The 17699-nt window shown below is 37.9% G+C and overlaps 1 protein-coding gene across 1 annotated transcript in view; it reads right to left on the bottom strand.

Annotated features, from left to right (window-relative positions):
- The window catches only part of LOC121327645 (TBC1 domain family member 8-like), a 60515-nt gene that overhangs the window by 31350 nt on the left and 11466 nt on the right, over positions 1-17699 (bottom strand). The window contains exons 2-3 of the mRNA XM_041271777.1: positions 6095-6205; positions 3986-4104 (exon numbers count right to left, since the gene is read on the bottom strand). Of these exons, the coding sequence (XP_041127711.1) occupies positions 3986-4104; positions 6095-6205 (230 nt within the window). The remainder of the gene's footprint in view (positions 1-3985; positions 4105-6094; positions 6206-17699) is intronic.

Here is a 17699-nt window from a genome sequence, read left to right as displayed (position 1 = left end):
TATTATTAGTACCCTTTCGATTTATTAAATGCTTACTAATGCACTCAGTATTTTAACAGACTACTTTGAATCCCAGCTGACAGGCAATCTGGGCGTCTCTAGTGCCTTTACAGGTATAACAGCATTAAAACTTCAATACAGTAATACAAATATAGTTATCATATGCTTAGCCCTTAGGCTAGTCATGCAAAAAGCTAACAATGCCCACCGCTAAATTCTAGAGCATCCAATATATCACTCTCTACCTTATAGCAAAGCATCAATATAAAATAGATATAGATTCAAAATAGTTCTTACCTTCCAAAATATATATGGAAGTGCAGAATATAATGCAAGGACAGAAACGGTCTTCAAAAGGCAGAGAATTCTAAATATGACCCAAACTGCAATCAGCTTTTTAGAGACCCTCAGGCATGGACAACGTCAACTTGCAAGATCAAGATCAATGGTATCAAATGGGGTCTTGTTTTGGACTTATATAGGAATTTCCCTCCATTAAATACATCAGAAGTCCCAAGTAAATCTAATCATTACTCGGCCTTGACATTTCTTATCTTTGATTTAATGATACATTCTAGAAGGATCGTATCAACTCCTTTTTTAAAACTAATTGGATATAAATTCTTGGCAAAATATATTGGAACATGATTTCATAGTTCATAGTCAGGTGGACCAGAGTTCACAGAATCCATGCTATAATACAAGTTTATATGTGTAAAAGGAGATGCTGTTTTTAATATGTAACACCAACTCTATTTGATTATATTAACCTGGGTCAAAAATATATGTCCCTCTTAGCCGCATATTAGGTTACCTTTTCAGTGTACCGTCAATAGGCCAGTTTAACTTCATATACAATAATTTCATGGACAGTGCAATGTCTAAAAGATTTTTTTGTTTAGTTGGAGAAAGAAACTGAACTCATTCTTAAACTGATTAAATTAAATGCTCGCTCCTGCTTTTACACTCTATTTGTATTACAGTAGAGCCTTAAACAAGCAAAAACACTTGTTAGTTTAAATATTATGTTTCTTATTACATCAAAATACTTAAAACATTATTTCTCTTCAGAGAGTTTTGTCACTATTGTTAGATCAGAATATATATTTTTTATTTAAAACCTCTATGCTTAGTAACAACACAATCAAATAAAATCAAATAGGTCTTTTTAGTTTCAAATATCGTTCTGGTCTAAAAAGGGTTACCCTTTTGTTTTTGCTATTTTGTAATACCTAGCTTCAGTGTTTAGTTCCCCCAGATGCCTGCTTTTTTCAAGGTTACAAGCTGTATGTGCACTAATAGCAAAGGCACATAGACAAGCTTTATTTGTAACATTAACACTTGTTCAGTTTTCTTAGTTCAAATCATTGTAACCTGTTCACCAATTTGCTGCAAAATTATATATGCCTGTTGTATATTCTTTAAAACACAGTAAAATTATTACAATATTCTAACAGTGTCAGTTAGTACTGAACTTTTTGTTTTTAACTGTAATATGTTCTTTCAACAATAATAATGTTATTTGTATAACAGTTTAACTTTAAACTATTTTATAACATGTATTTCTAATTCAGTTACTTTAGCATAACAGTTGCTCCTAGAAATCTCAATATTATTTTACTCCGTTGATCTGTTATGAAGTCATTTAAGCTTTTAATTGAAGGTCCAATTATTTTCATCTATTGTTAACATGTTATAGTGACTGAACAGAGTTTGACCTTTTTCTCTGTTCATACAAAATCCAGTTGAAGCAGCTTTTAAGACATCCTAGCCTTTTGCCAGTTGTTGGTATTGATTAATATGAGGCACTACTGCAATTATTTTCTAATACTCCTACCTTCTGTTATCCGAAAGTAATGAAAGCAAAGTAACAAAAGAAATTGGCTACTTTTTTCTCATAAAACTGGAATATGCTAACAAGGCCTTATGATAAGAGCCTGCCAAGTCTGGCTCCTTCCAGCAGGTGCTTTCATAGACTGCACACAACAGCTAGCCATTGTTTTCTACTGAGTATACAGATCTTTAAAAGGAACATATACAGTATTATAATTACTGACAAAGCATATATCATATTACTTCAATCAATACAGGCCAGTTTAAATCATCCAATCCCTGTCTAATAACAGTAGGTTCCCAGCAAGATTCAAACTCTGCATCAGGCTCAGCTCAGACTGGTTCTGCAAACACCACGACAGGCCTGTGCATCCAGCGTTTTACATCACAAGTATGGACAACCAGGGTCTTTACTTGATACCTGCAAGACACTTGTACACGTTTGGCAGGAACACCCTCCTCACATTCTAGCTTACCCAAATGAGCCCATGTCACTGGATGACCACTGTCACAACCCACACATTAAATTCTCTTTACATCCCGTGGGTCTACATTCAAGTTTGAAAATGACATCCCTTCAGGACTATTACATTCAAAGAGATTTCAACAGTCTCTGACTAAGTAACTACAGATGGGGCAGGGTTTGGACTGGTCACTGGTGATCCACCTCTGCAGTTATCACACCCACACATTAAAAAAGGATTGTTTTCAACTGCTCTGCTCAGAATTATTTCTGAACCATGGACAATAGCCCTGGCTCTATAATTGTTTTCTTAATGCATCTCATGTTGCTCACAGAGGGTAATTTTAGGAGGCACACCCTCCATCCAAAATACAGGGGTGGACCAGAATTCACAATTTTTCATATCGCTTGGTCCCCAACATTTTCTCTCACTGTAACTCAGACTCACTGTAACTGAATCTGCTCACCCTAGCAACTGAGACCTGCCATGCAAAGGGTTCCTGTGATTTATAGCACACAAGGTCTATGCCAAGGCCACCTGTGACAGTACTCTAGTTTTTGTTTTTTTGGAAAGCAGACTGTATTCAATGCAAACAAGCAAGTTTGTTTGTTTATATTTCATAAACACATATCTGTAGAGACCCACCTTGAAACCCTACACTTTCCCTATTATATTCTCAAACAAGCATGATCTTGCTACAACTTACAGCTGCAGGTCATAAAGGGTACCCCCAGGGTCCTTTATAGCTCATTTTTTGTATACACTAATAATATGTTGTTCTATGATGCATTCTTTTGGACAATTTTTAGTGTGGCTTGTCTTCTTGCATTGAGTCTTTTAATTTTTTATCCTTAGTCGTTATCCTTGCAATCCTTCGGTGATGTATTAATGGGATTGACAATGACTAATATTCTGCTTTGAAGAAAAAGATAATTATTACACATTTTGATTTAGACTCTCTGTTTTAAAACCAGGAATTATAAATATATAGTTTAAACAAGCACACAAAGCAGAAGTTTGCAGAGATTGCTCTATTTTATATTCAGTTTATGTTCCTAAACCTAGACCAATGGGGTACTTGAGGACCAGGTATGCAAACACTGATCAAGAAAATGTATCTGGTCTAACCTTCTATACCCTATCCCCTATTTTACCCCACTCGGAGCTCTTTGCTCACTAAATTGCTTGGTATTCCCAAGCAGATACGTGTAACATCTTTAAAAATACATGAAAAATATTGTAATGAGAAGTTGTATCCCAACAAAAAACAGAATGATTGGGTTAGAACAAAAAACAAATATTCCACCCAATGAATGGATTTCTTTAATAGCGACTGCTAAGCTTAGTATGACTTTCAACGACAGTCATCATTTCAGAAACCCATTCAGAAATGCCAAGATATTTCGAGATTAGAGCTCTGAGTGGGCCTCTGCATTCCCAAACATGGATATTACCACCACACTTCTGTATATTTAAACAGGAGTTTAAATAGGAGATGATTATCCTTGTGCATGTTTTAGTTTGACAAAGACATTCAGCTGTGCTTAACTGTGTTTAACTGAAAATTCTATTTCCTTATGGAATGCTCTCAACACTACCACTTTTTTAAATGCATATTAAATGGGATTTCCCTGGACTGAGACAGAGACACAGTTAACATTACAGGAGGATTATCTCTGAGACCCTACCTTGATTTTACCACTGACAAAGCTGGTGATGTCCTCTTTGTTGTCGAAGACTGGCAGGGTGTGGAGCAGGTTCTGCGCGAGCCAATCCCAGTGTTGGTTTATCTCCTCTACCACGGCACCTTCATCCGATAATAAAAAAGCATTAAAACACAGCAGCTGTCATGATAGAGAAAACATTTTGGAGAAAATGTTGGGGCTTCCATGGGATTATACAGGACTGATGGCATTCAAGACAGTGAAGTTGCACTTCACCTCATTCCTGACTCAATCACCCTCTCCCCATTCAGACCCAGCGCTGCATCTCATTCCTGACTCAATCACCCTCTCCCCATTCAGACCCAGCGCTGCACCTCATTCCTGACTCAATCACCCTCTCCCCATTCAGCCCCAGCGCTGCACCTCATTCCTGACTCAATCACCCTCTCCCCATTCAGACCCAGGTTATTATTTGTGCCACATTTCAGATTGTCCAGATTCAGATTTGAACCCAGGTGAAAAGTCTGCAAGCCTACTGAAAGAGATTTCTCCATGACTTACATTACCACAGTGATGTCCTACTCTTGACTTTCAGGTTGTTTCATATTCTAGAGTACTGATGCTACTTTAAATAACTTTGTAATGACATTTTTTCTTCTTCAGTTGCTCTGCAACTTTTATGTTACAGATTCATTGCAGAATTATAAAGCAATAAAGTGCTAAGTTGATTTAAACATTACAACTGTACTTTTCATAATATAATAAATTACTCATTTTGTGATTTGAAGAACCTTAAACCTATTCTAATAAAGGGGATTTATTTCAATAATGTAAATAGTGGCAGAGCATAATACTCTTTTCAGTGTATTTTTATGGTATGTATTAAAGTTAAGAAGTGTCAACAAATCACACATGGGGGAAACAGCAACTGGATTAATAGAGTTAAAGTAGCAGAACTTAGATCTTCTACTGTTTGACCACTAAAATAAACACCAATAGTTCATTCACAACTGCTGAAACGAGAACAAAAATGTTGCAGCTCATTATACAATGGAGGCAATAACTAAACCATTTGTCTTACGGACCCTATTCAACCAATTTCAACTTTAACCACCCAGTGGTGCGGCCCAAAGTGGTTTATACATCTTATACAATGGTTATTTCAAAGTTAATTGTCATTCGGGGGAATACAAATAATTAAAACAGTATTTAAATAAAATAAAAAACAAAAAACTTTGATTGTGTATACATCTGTAGTATTATATAGTCCCAAATGACATAACCTTTGGTAGTGAAGAATTAGTTTTAAGTTTCATATGTAAATAAATAAACTGCACATTTGTACTGTCTTGTCACTATATAAAACATGGACATATCAGCTGTGAAGATCTCAATAAGCTGCTATTACGAGTGTGGAGCCCCCAGCAGGGTTCTGCTCTTGCACAGTAGTCTGGAATAAACACGATCGCACATTGCTGGAGGAACCGATGCGCTCAAGAGATAACATAGGTTAAGCACAAAGATCAAAAAGGGCCACACCAAGATAACATCATCTTAGGCAGTGTTAGCAAGAACCAGTTTTCTTTACAACATGAGGCTCTCCACAGGGAGTTGCCCGGGGTGACTGAACCCACAAAGAGAAGAAAGGAGGGTGGGGCTGAGGTCAGTGGCTACTTAATCAAGGTGCACTCAGCTCACTTTTCTCTTTCATTAAGACTAGTATTGGAGACTTGTCGATCAAGAAAATCCTGGAGGACCAAACCTACAGTATTGCATTGTATTATTTTGTTCTGTTATGTTTTGAACTTAAGTTTTTCACCGTGCAGTTTGCATATGAAAGTGTGATCTGTACTGTTTTGCTTTGAGCGTTCTTTTTGTTTCCGGAATTAAACCTGTATATATTGAATAAACCAAACTTATATCTGAAGAAATGGACTGTACATTTCTTTCATCAAGAAACAACTACTCACTGCTTTTAAAAAACTACTTCACACAGCTGTGCATTTATAACCAGGCATCATTAAACAATAGTTGTATTATTGGATGTTATTAGGTCTAGGCCCAATCCCAACATTAACCTAATCATTAACAGTTATTATTGTACAACTACTACCTAAGGAAAATGGAACTTACCACTGGCGATGGCCCAGTACACCTGAGACCCTGGTACCTGCAGCAGGATTCGGAAAGGGGCAACTCGGGCATTGGAGTCCAACACAGCATCTAGAGCACCAACCAAGAGGCCTGCACAAGAGCAGAAAAGGGGCATTTCATGACATGTTTACCAGCTATACAGGACTTCTGACTACAGCAGCTCTGGCACCACAAAAAAGTCAGACCTGAAACGGTTCACAGATCACAGTTACACTCACATTTTTGTTCGTTACTCCTACTTATACACCATAAATTATTATTATTATGTCACTGATTTATTTGAAGCAATTTCAAGACTGGCTTCTAAATAATCTTCCCTCCCAGGGAAGAACAATTTGAATAAAACTAAACTCCCTAGATCGAACAGCTGAGACATTGGGAAATGTATTACATTGCATTAAAATTAGCTCCTCTGTTCTGTATTGCCACAGTGCTCACGAATCAATGCCATTTCCACGAAGCAGCGCAAAAACATGCATTATCCTTGCAGACAAAAGTAGATGTTTCGAAAGAGGTGGATAATGCACCACCATGCACAGTATCTGATGTTGGACGCCTTGTTTTTGTGGTTTAAAAATGCCGGTGATTGGAATGGGACATGCAGGTTAAGTGAAGTTCATTTGCAATGTATATGTTTTAAAAGTTCACTACAACTGTTTCAATTAAATACACGGTACTTTCAAATTTATCATACATTTCATTGTTTTGTAATTGAAATTACTGTAACTTCAATAAAAACTGATAGTATGCAATTGGCTTAGACTCTTGTATTAACAAGAATTGACTATTTATGTATATTATATACAGTTGTAGTCATAAGTTAGCATAAGTTTTTTTGTGTATATGTATATTGTAAATAGTGTGTATTTATTGTAATGAATGAAGTACCTGACGCTCCGGGGAGAGCCTGCCTGCTGTGTGAGATTGCCAGGTGTGGAATCTAATCAGCAGGTAGGTGTGTTCCAGTGGGGCATCAGGTATAAAAAGGTTCCATTTACTCCCCTCAGGGCTGCTGCAAAAGCAAAGCCAACTGGGCTAAAGAAGTTGAAATCCACTGATCTGTGCGAGTGTGTCTGTGTGTGTGTGTGTGTGTGTGTGTGAACCGGAACCAGAACCAGAACCACGGTTGGATACCGAAGAGCGAGTAAGCAAGTCTAAACAGCCAACAGCCGAGCGAGGAGCCAGAGTTAATTTATTACTGAACAGAACAAGATTACTTCAGAGATTGTAGATCCTACCAAGGTTTCCATACTGTTCAGTGTGTCAATATGTAAATAAATCCTGTTCACCTGCGGGGCGTATCAACTTCTACCTCCATCTAAATCTCCTGCCTGTCACTCAGCAGCGAATGCACGCACCAACACGGCAGACATCTAATCTACTGTCACAAGCATAAATACCCTGTACCTTTATAAACAAGGGATTTAGGGGAGCTCCCTAATAAAAGCTGAATCTCAAAATAATAATTGTGTGAATATAGTGACCGTTACTGCTGTATATGATGATATTTAAAACAATTCATTCATCCGACTTTTTACATATCCACCCCTTCTCCACCGCAGTCAAATACGCGACGGACTACTGTATCTGCAAGCCTTATTTCATTTATGTATGCACCAAAATGCATGTTTCATCACTAAATTCCTACCTTGACATACCAAAATATACCTGCTGTTGCTAAACAAAAAGGAATTTCAAAAGAGGAACTGAGCCTTTCCTAATGAAGCAGCAGTCTGCAGAATTGTGGAATGTTGATGTTTGACATTTCACTTGTGTATAATCTGTCTATTATTGTGATTCGCAGTGAACTAATCTACAACATCAATCTAAAGATATGGGAGGTCACGCATGCAGGAATCTCCGTTGCTGATTCTTAAGTAGTTCTTTACTCGTCATTGACAGGAAAAACTACACTCGCAGGCTGAGGAACTAACAGTGCGGCACAACTGGGCATTTTTGCTGTGAAAGATCGCCTAGTCCTCACCAGGCACACATTAGCAATACGCACTACGTGACTGACTTTCTGCTATAATATTGTAGAGAAATGTAATGGCAGTTGTCATAACCACACAGTAGACTGTACTCAAATAAAGTACACCCTCGCTACAACAAACCTGTTGGGGCCCAAGCCTTTTGTTCGTTATATCGAGGAGTTCGTTCTAGCAAAAGGATAATCAAAATGAAGGACAAACTGTTAAGAGTAAATTCATGAGATGAGATTGTGAATACAAGTAGAATTACATGTACCTGTTCGTCTCACGTATGCAGTATTCTGCCTTTGTTCAAAATCAATCTGACTCAAATCGTTTCAAAGTGCACCAAATCTTAATCCAACATGCAAGAATCCCAAACTGAGCTTGTATTCCAAATCAACCCGACATAAAAAGTTTGACATGAAAAGTTCAGATCCTCAAGGTTTTTTTTTTTCCTTTAATCAATTTTGCTTTGCCACATGGTTGCTGACCACCTACTGCTAAGGGGCGCATGGTAAATTCCAGCTGCACGACCAGAGGGTGCACCGTCCGTATGCCCGGAGGGTGCAGCTTTGCTATCGTTAGCGCCGCCCAGGGGTCACCATGGGGGTTAAACAAGCACCCCCTTACAAAATCCAAGGGGTCACAAGAGGCACTAGGGAGGCAAATCCACTAAAAGCAAATTGCAGAAATAAATGCAAGACATAGGCGATTTGTCTTTCTGAGCCAGTAAAGTAATGGCAAGCTGATTAAATAAGTGTGTGTCCACATGGCTAGAAATACCTGTGGAATACAAACTGAGCAAGGAGTAAACTATGGTAGCTTGTAGTAAACCCACAACAAAGGATTATTTTGGAGTGCAAACATGTATTGTAGTCCACTGCAATTAAACATTTTGCATAAAAGCAAATTGCGAGTTCTCATAAATACCAGTTGATTTTTTTTTTCTTTTTAAAGCCATGAGAATGACAATCTTTTTCCAAAGCTCTACAGTTTTTTTTTTTTTTTTTTTTTTTTTTTACAACCATGAGTCCTGCATGGTTTTCATGACCCGCTTCCAACCAGGACCCGCTACTACAAGACCTGACCCGATCCCACTGCAACATTGTCTTCTTACCCGCGACCCGACCCACTTTAATAAGACCTGCAATTCGACCAGAACCTTCAAGTATTTGTCCTTTACCTACTGTCTGTGTCATCTGGCTCTCTCACATTCACACACAGGCAGCTCTACCATTCTCCAGAGATTGAGATAACACAATAGGCTATACAGCATAGGGGTGGATATTGGGACTGAAGACAATATTGCAATATGTACTGCAATACATATTGGAATTCAATGCTGAATTATGCTGATGTTGATTTTTTGCTACCAAAATAAATCTACAATCTGTGCTTTTTGTCATTTTTTATGGAATTTAAAGTATTAGGATGTAATATGACAAATTAAACTCTCATTTGAAATGCCCAGTAGGTACATGCATGTGCTCCCAATTTGAAAAATAGAAAAACAGTGCTGGTTTGAAAGCCATTTAAAATTCCCTAAAAACATTGATTTTAAATGTTTTTTTTTTTTTATTATTTTATTTTATTTTTAATTATAAATAATAGCAATTTTCATTTTATATTAAACATATTTTTCTTCTATGGCCATCTCAATAACCAGATCTGAACCCCACTGAGCATTTGTGGGATGATCTTGATCGGCGTGTGCGACGACGTCACCCAGATGTTACAAGGACTTTTCCAGGCTCTTCAGCAAGAGTGGGTTCCCATTCTCCGGCATGTTATCCAGGATTTGATCCAATCCATGGGCAGGGGATGTCAGGCCATCATCAATGCCAATTGTGGGTATACCCATTACCGATTTCTGTTGACCTTGAACTTTGTTTGACCTTTGAAAGTGACTTTATTGATTGTCTTAATGACTTCTGTACAGGTTAAGGTTCTTTGGAACCGTCAATTTTACTAAGCAAACTGCCATACTAATGCTATTAGAAGTACATTCAAAACACCTCTGCGTTTCTTTTTTTGAACAGTATATATTACAAATAAGTTCTACACAAAATAAAATAAATACTGGTATGTATCTGCTTTGCTTTTTTTTTTTTTTCCTTCTCACAACTTACAGTACTGTAACCTGTTTTTTTTTTTTTTGATGAGATCAAATGCGGTAGGTCCAAGGAAAAAAAAAAAAAAGAGATTCAGAATATCGCGTAAAATTATATTTTTCAGAATGATCGGCAGATAGCCTTTAAAAATAAATGTAAAAACAATAAAAATGGTACTGATGCAGTTGTTAAACTGGTGACGAATAAAAAATAACTGAGCGTTTGTGTAATCTGTAATTATCTTTTGTTTCACCTCGTCCACAGACATTTTTAATACCACCAAGCAGACGTGACAAAAGGATCAAACATGCGGCAATACAAACCGAGAACACTGCCTGGTCAGCTGACTCCTCCCTAATCGCCTCCTGCTTTAGTGCAGGAAATACTGGGACATTTACCTTCTAATGCGTTATTTGTGAAAGAGTTATAGACGAGTACGCTGAAAGGACAGAAAACGGTTTTGCCGATTCAAATTAAGGCCCAAGCCTGACCTGAAAATTACATTTTTTGACCCACACCCGAACAGCACACCGTAAAGAAATTCACATTCTGACCCGAACCCGATCCGCTTTTACAGGTCACCCGCAGGACTCAAGTGTACAGCATTACCATCACTTCGTAGAGCTCACATTTTCTTATATGAAAGAGGCACACATTATGTTAAATGTGTATTTGATTTTTAATAATATTTTTTCATAACACTTATATACAATAAAAATGGCAAACATATCTTACACTTTTCCATGGTGTATTTACCCATTGAAAGAATGAACTTTTTTAAGACAGTTTTGTCATCTATTTTCTTTAAAACTCAAACTCACAGAAGCTAGACACATTGAGTACCAATCACTTATGACTGGCATGTTTTCAATGGCGACTTAATTCCACCATGCAATTTTTTTGACTGTCTATCTCCCCTGATATCCACAAACATTAAAATACTGTCTTGTATGTCATGTTAAGTGTCACCACTCATAAGCTGATCTGAGATAGCCATGTCAATAGAGTTTGGTCTTTTACAGGTCACAGCAGTTGGGTAGAGTAACTACGGCCGCGCACACACACACATGCTATTTTAGTGTGTAAAAGTAAAATACTCTAGTCAGGTCAGTTTAAATCGGTTTAATTAGAAAATCAGAAAAGATGCAGAACATTGCATTATAGCAAGCAGATTACTGTTTTGGAACTATGTGAGTCTATGTGAGTGTTTGCTTCAATGACCTTATTTATGATAAGCCTATCGTCACAGCTGTATATAGTTTTGTTCTTTTTTCATAAAAATGTTACTAATTGATCACAAAAAATAATAATTACAAAAATCAGTATCGGTATTTCTATTATTTATGTGCCATATCAAAACTGGACCATCAAATCACTAATGATGGATCCCCAGTGATAAAAGCCTTAATGGCAGAGCTGACAAATGGAAGGCATGATCGGCTCAAGGTTTTGATGTCATCCACGCATTCTGTTAGACCTCCCAGCGGTACAAGGAGAAAGATGTGTACAAATTATCCCTCATTCCATTTGTAGTGAATTAATGTTGGCTGCACCTGAGGTGAATCTGAGGTAACAAAACTAACCGTGAGCAGCTGGAAGTACTGTAGTGTTATAAATGATCTCAGCTGTCAGTACTACTACTGCATCAACCCCACCCCCACACATCATATCCAGAAATTGCAGTTCTGTTGGCAAGCACAGAGCAATGATTTTGCATGGAAACAGAATTTTGCCTCAAGTGTCACAACTAAAAATCTGAAATCGAATTCTAAAGTTTAAACAGCACTTTCTGCATTACATTAAAAAAATTATTACACACTGGTCCCACGATATTCCAAACAGATTTATTTTTTTGCTTTACATATCATGTCACTAACTGATGAAACTTGTGTTGTGCACTACACAATATACTGCAAGTCTCAAAAGGACACTATTGAAAGAAACACTAACTTTAAAACATGCCATCTGGTACTACACTAGCTTCAATAAATATCATTTTGCAAAACTGAGAACTTAGTGTAGTACCACATGTCCGTTTAAAAATGAAAATAGTAGGGCTCCCAAGCGGCGCATCCAGTAAAGGCGCTCTGCATGAGTGCAGGATGCGCCCTATAGCTTGGACGTCGCCTGTTCGAGTCTGGGCTATTCCACAGCCGACCATGGATGGGAGTTCCCAGGAGGCAGTGCTCAATTGGCTGAGCGTCGCCGGGGGAGGAGGGGTCTAGGTCAGCCAGGGTGTCCTCGGCTCACCGCGCACCAGTGACCCCTGTAGTCTGGCCGGGCGCCTGTGGGCTTGCCCGTTAGCTGTGTTGTCCTCCCACGCTGTAGCTCCTGGGTGGCTGCATGGTGAATCCGCAGTGTGTAAAGAAGCGGGCGGCTGACGGCACACGCTTCGGAGGACAGTGTGTGTTCGTCTTCACCGCTCCCGAGTCAGCGCAGCAGTGGTAGCGGTGAGCCGAGCCTAAATAATAATAATTGGCCATTTTCAAATTGGAAGAAAAATAATTGGCAACGACTAAATGTAAAAAAAAAAAAAATTTAAAATGAAAATAGTGTGCCTGTTTGCTATAATGTGGTTCTTTAAAAACTGAATATTTTAGACCTATGTAACGAATGGAAGTTATTGGTAAAGGCGAGTTTGATTATTTAACATTATGGTAAAAGAGAGTTTGATTTTTTAATTTGAAGCTGCTGAATAATTATCGAATGCTCCCTGCAGATACTGTACTTTAATGCTGCTGTACTTTGGTGAACTTCGTAAAGTCGCATGAAGGATTTAAGGCACCATTAAAAACATGTCAGTCATGGAGATCGACACTCAGATGCAAACCAATGCATCTATCTTCTGAGTTATTTAACAGAAAAGAAACAGCAGTTAAGTTTTACGTTTTCTTTTCCTGGAGAAATATATTTTTAAAAATGTGCTAAAGAAAAGTAAGATATGTTCACCAATGTTATTGTTTACAAATGCACTGAAAAAAACACACCATTACAAATAAAACACTTGAACAGATTTTTTCTTTCATAAAACGTAAACCGAGACAGACGAGGTGATGCTAATACATATTAGATTTGATTTGCTGGAATTATTTTGTTAGCTATAAAGTTCTTTAAATATCATTATAAAGTAGCAAACTGTGTTAGTATGTTTAGACCACAGCTTGTTTAAACTGTCAGTTAGTTGAATTTAATCTCAAGTATGATGCTGATATACCAAACATTGCTAAAATGTTCTAATCACCCCACACACTCACCTGCTGTAGGTACATCGTGACTTTGCCTCTGCAAAGAAAACAATACCACGTTAAGGACCGTAAAGAATTAGGTTTCAATGTTGACCTACAAGATCCAGCCGGAACTAAACAGAGACCAGAACTCCAAAATTAGCTGAGGAATGCCCACATCACGTCTCGTCGCTACTGGGTGACAAACAGGGTCCTTCCCTGTTGCTGGGGATATTACTCTAAGGATTTTGTGAGAACATTTTATAGCACCAGGAAACTCCTCTATTGCATCACTTATTTTTAGGGGTAATCCTGAGAACCACAGGTGGTTGATGCAATGCTTGGGGATTCCCCAGTTCTGTAAAACCTTGCTGAGGCTTATCTAGTCAGAGTGTCACGATCACATAACTTGTTGTCTTTGATTTCTCTGGTAGCTGCTATCAGACACTGTAACTGTGGCCTTACTTTAGATCCCAAGTTCTGGAATTGGTCACCATCAACCAGTATTCTTGTTATAATAAAATGGCAGGACTAGTATTTGATGCTCTTCTGATATCGTTTTTCAAGGTAAGCCAAGTAAAGGAGGTGAGAAATAATTGATGAAGAATATTTTTAACTTGATCGAACTAATTACAGATTCTCAAACAAAAAGGCACTGGTGACCAAACTGCACTTTCCTATAAAACATTCATTTTTCATTTTTTTCATATAAAAGCAGAGTGTTTCTCATTTAAAAAATACAGCGACCTCTCTCAACTCTGTACTGAATTCCCAAGCCCTTTTAATGATAAACTGGAGAAAAAAAATCTGTTTTTTTGCTGCTTTATTTTTTTTTGTAATTATTATTACTCTGACAACAGGTAAATAATAGGTTAGTCTATCATATAAACTGGTATAATACCTAAGCTAAAGTACATTACTAATGTATTTAAGTTAAAATACGAAAACTTTAGTTTGCCTCACTGAGGTATACACACAAGTGAAAACTCAAATTAAACTTAAATAAACTTTTTAAAAGCTAAGCGAAAAAGGGGAGGTTTTATTGCTTTCTTCATAACAGAAAATCGTCACAAAACAATACGTTGATCACTATACCAAACATTTACCTTGCAAGTTGTGTTTGGAAAGTGTGACGTATGTCTGAGTGACACAAGGTACCTAAATGCAGCATTTCTTTTCCTACCTGTATTCCTGAAGAGATACGCCCCAATGAAGCTGGGGGCGTGACGAGGGTGTGGCTTCAACTGAAAGACTGCGGTGATTGGGTACAAACTGAGAGGCTATGGCTGCTATGAGTGGGCGTGGAGTTTTGAGGCAGGGAAGGAGAGGAAGGCGAGAGAGTAGACGCCATTTAATAAAGGGAGAACATCCAATTACAGAAATACAAGTTCATTTTTACCTCTGAATCTAATAAGTTGGATTGTTATGGTGACACTATTATTTATTTTCTTTTATAATAGTCTGAAAAACAGATCTGATATACAGTGCTTATAGAAAGGCTGCACCCCCTTGAACTTTTTCACATTTTGTTGCAACAGTACTTCAGAGTTTCATGCATTTAAATGAGGATTTTTTTTCCCTACTTATCTACACACCATACTCCACACTGTTAAGGGAAAAAATGTTTTTATTGAGAAATATATATATATATATATATATATATATATATATATATATATATATATATATATATATATATATATATATATATATATATATATATATTAAATACAAAACTGAAAGCTCATAATTGGATAAGTCTCCACCCCCCTGAGTTAATACTTGGTGGAAGCACCTTTGGCAGCAATTACAGCTGTGAGTCTGTTGGGATAGGTCTCTACCAACTTTGCACACCTAGATTTGGCAATATTTGACCATTCTTCTTTACAAAACTGTTCAAGCGCTGTCAAATTCCTTAGGGAGCATTGATGGACAGCAATCTTCAAGTCATGCCACAAATTTTCAATTGGATTTAGGTCGGGGCTGTGACTGGGCCACTCAAGGACATTTACCTTTTTGTTCCTTAGCCACTCCAGTGTAGCTTTGGCTGTGTGCTTTGGGTTGTTGTCATGCTGAAAGGTGAACTTCCGTCCCAGTTTCAGCTTTCTTGCAGAGGGCAGCAGGTTTTTCCTCAAGGTCTTCTCTGTGCTCCATTCATTTTCCCTTCTATTCTGACAAGTGCCTCAGTCCCTGCCGATGAGAAACATCCCCATAACATGATGCTGCCACCACAATGCGTCACAGTAGGGACGGTGTTCTTTGGGTGATGTGCTGTGTTGGGTTTGCGCCAAACATAACGCTTTACATTAAGGCCAAAAAGTTCCATTTTAGTTTCGTCAGACCACAAAACTTTTTGACACATGGCTACAGAATGTCCCGATTGTTTTTTTGCATACTTACAGGATTCAATGTGGGGTTTCTTGAGTGATGGCTTCCTTCTTGCCACCCTACCGTACAGGCCAGATTTGTGGAGTGCTTGGGATATTGTTGTCACATGCACACTTTGACCAGTCTTGGACATAAAAGCCTGTAGCTCTTGCAAAGTTGCCATTGGCCTCTTGGTAGCCTCTCTGATCAGTCTCCTTCTTGCTCGATCATCCAGTTTGGAGGAATGGCCTGATCTAGGCAGGGTCTCAGTGGTGCCATACAGCTTCCACTTCTTAATAGTTGTTTTGACCGTACTCCAAGGGATATTCAAGGCCTTTGATGTTTTTTTATACCCATCCCTTGATCTGTGCCTTTCAACAACTTTGTCCCTTCTTTTGAAAGCGCCTTGGTGCTCATGGTTGAGTCTTTACTTTGAAATGCACTACCCAGCAGAGGGAACCTACACAAACTGCTGAATTTATCCTGAAATCATGTGAATCACTACAATTTAACACAGGTGGAGGCCACTTAACTTGGTGTGTGATTTTGAAGGCGTTTGCTTACACCCGAGCTAATTTAGGATTGCTACTACAAGGGGGGTGGAAACTTATCCAACCAAGCTATTTCAGTTTTTATTTTTAATTAATTTTCTACAACTTTCTAGAATATTCTTTTCACTTGGAAGTTGTGGGGTAGGATGTGCAAACAAATGGAATAAAAAACAAAAAAACTGTTAATGCATTTTAATTCCAGGCTATAAAGCAACAAAAGGTGAAAATTTTGAAAGGGGGTGTAGACTTGCTATAGGCACTGCATGTATACTATTGCAGTTTTCAATATTATACAATATTCTTCCTCAAGAAAATATTTTAGGACGCACATTATGAAACCAAATCGTTTTTTCTGTACTTAAGATAATATGCAGTACCTTTTAACATTTTCTATACAAGAATAATGAAATGATCTTTTCTGTACCCCCTCCTCTCTCTCCGTTAGCACCTTTGAGTTTCACGCTGTTGAAATCACCTCCCCTTGTCACCTCCTCCTCATTGTTCTCTACTGCCCTCCTGGACCCCTCACTCACTTCCTTTATGAGCTTGACTTCCTCCTCTCCCCTCTCCCTCCACTGTTGTTCTTCTATGAGGCGATTTCAACATCTATCTCTCCAACCCTAATCACTCTGCTGGATTTCTTCCCCTTCTTCACCTTCTGTCCTTCTCCACCCTCGCCCCTCAGTGGTGGAACGACCTATCCACCGATATCAAGACTGCTCAGCCCTGACCACCTTCCAGTGCCTCCTCAAGACACACCTGTTCAGACAGCATCTGTAAATCTCACAACTCTCCACTATATTGGACTATATGGCACCCAACTGTACCAGTATTTGCATCAGCTTGTAATTGCACTGAACTGCTACATACCTTGATGTATTCTACTACTGCTCTTAATTATAATCACTTCCTGTATCTTATATTTGATTTTATTTTACTCTTAGGTATCCATATTCACGTTTTTTGTAATTGCTCTTATTTGAAATCATTCTCAGGCATTTATCGTACTTACCACGTGCTCTTACTGGACGTTACTCTTATAGCAAATATTTTTACTATAAGTTAACTGCTCTGAGTCGAAGTCGCTCTTAAATGTAATTAGTTACTGTACTGTTTACTTTGCTGTTATTTAAATTTGATCTTATTGTATATTATCACATTACAGAGTGGAGCAATTGTATTCCGTAATGTGATATTCTATAATGTGATAATTTGCAAGGAGATCTTTTGTAATGTAATACTTTGTACTGTGATACTTTGTAACAACTGTAAGTCGCCTTGGATAAGAGTATCTGCTAAGAAATAAACAAATAATAATAATAATAATAAGAAGAATAATAATACTAATAAATCACATT

This window comes from Polyodon spathula, chromosome 15, assembly GCF_017654505.1.
Source record: "Polyodon spathula isolate WHYD16114869_AA chromosome 15, ASM1765450v1, whole genome shotgun sequence".
NCBI lineage: Eukaryota > Metazoa > Chordata > Actinopteri > Acipenseriformes > Polyodontidae > Polyodon > Polyodon spathula.
Note: the sequence above shows the minus strand (reverse complement) of the source record. Positions and strands in the feature narration are given on the sequence as shown.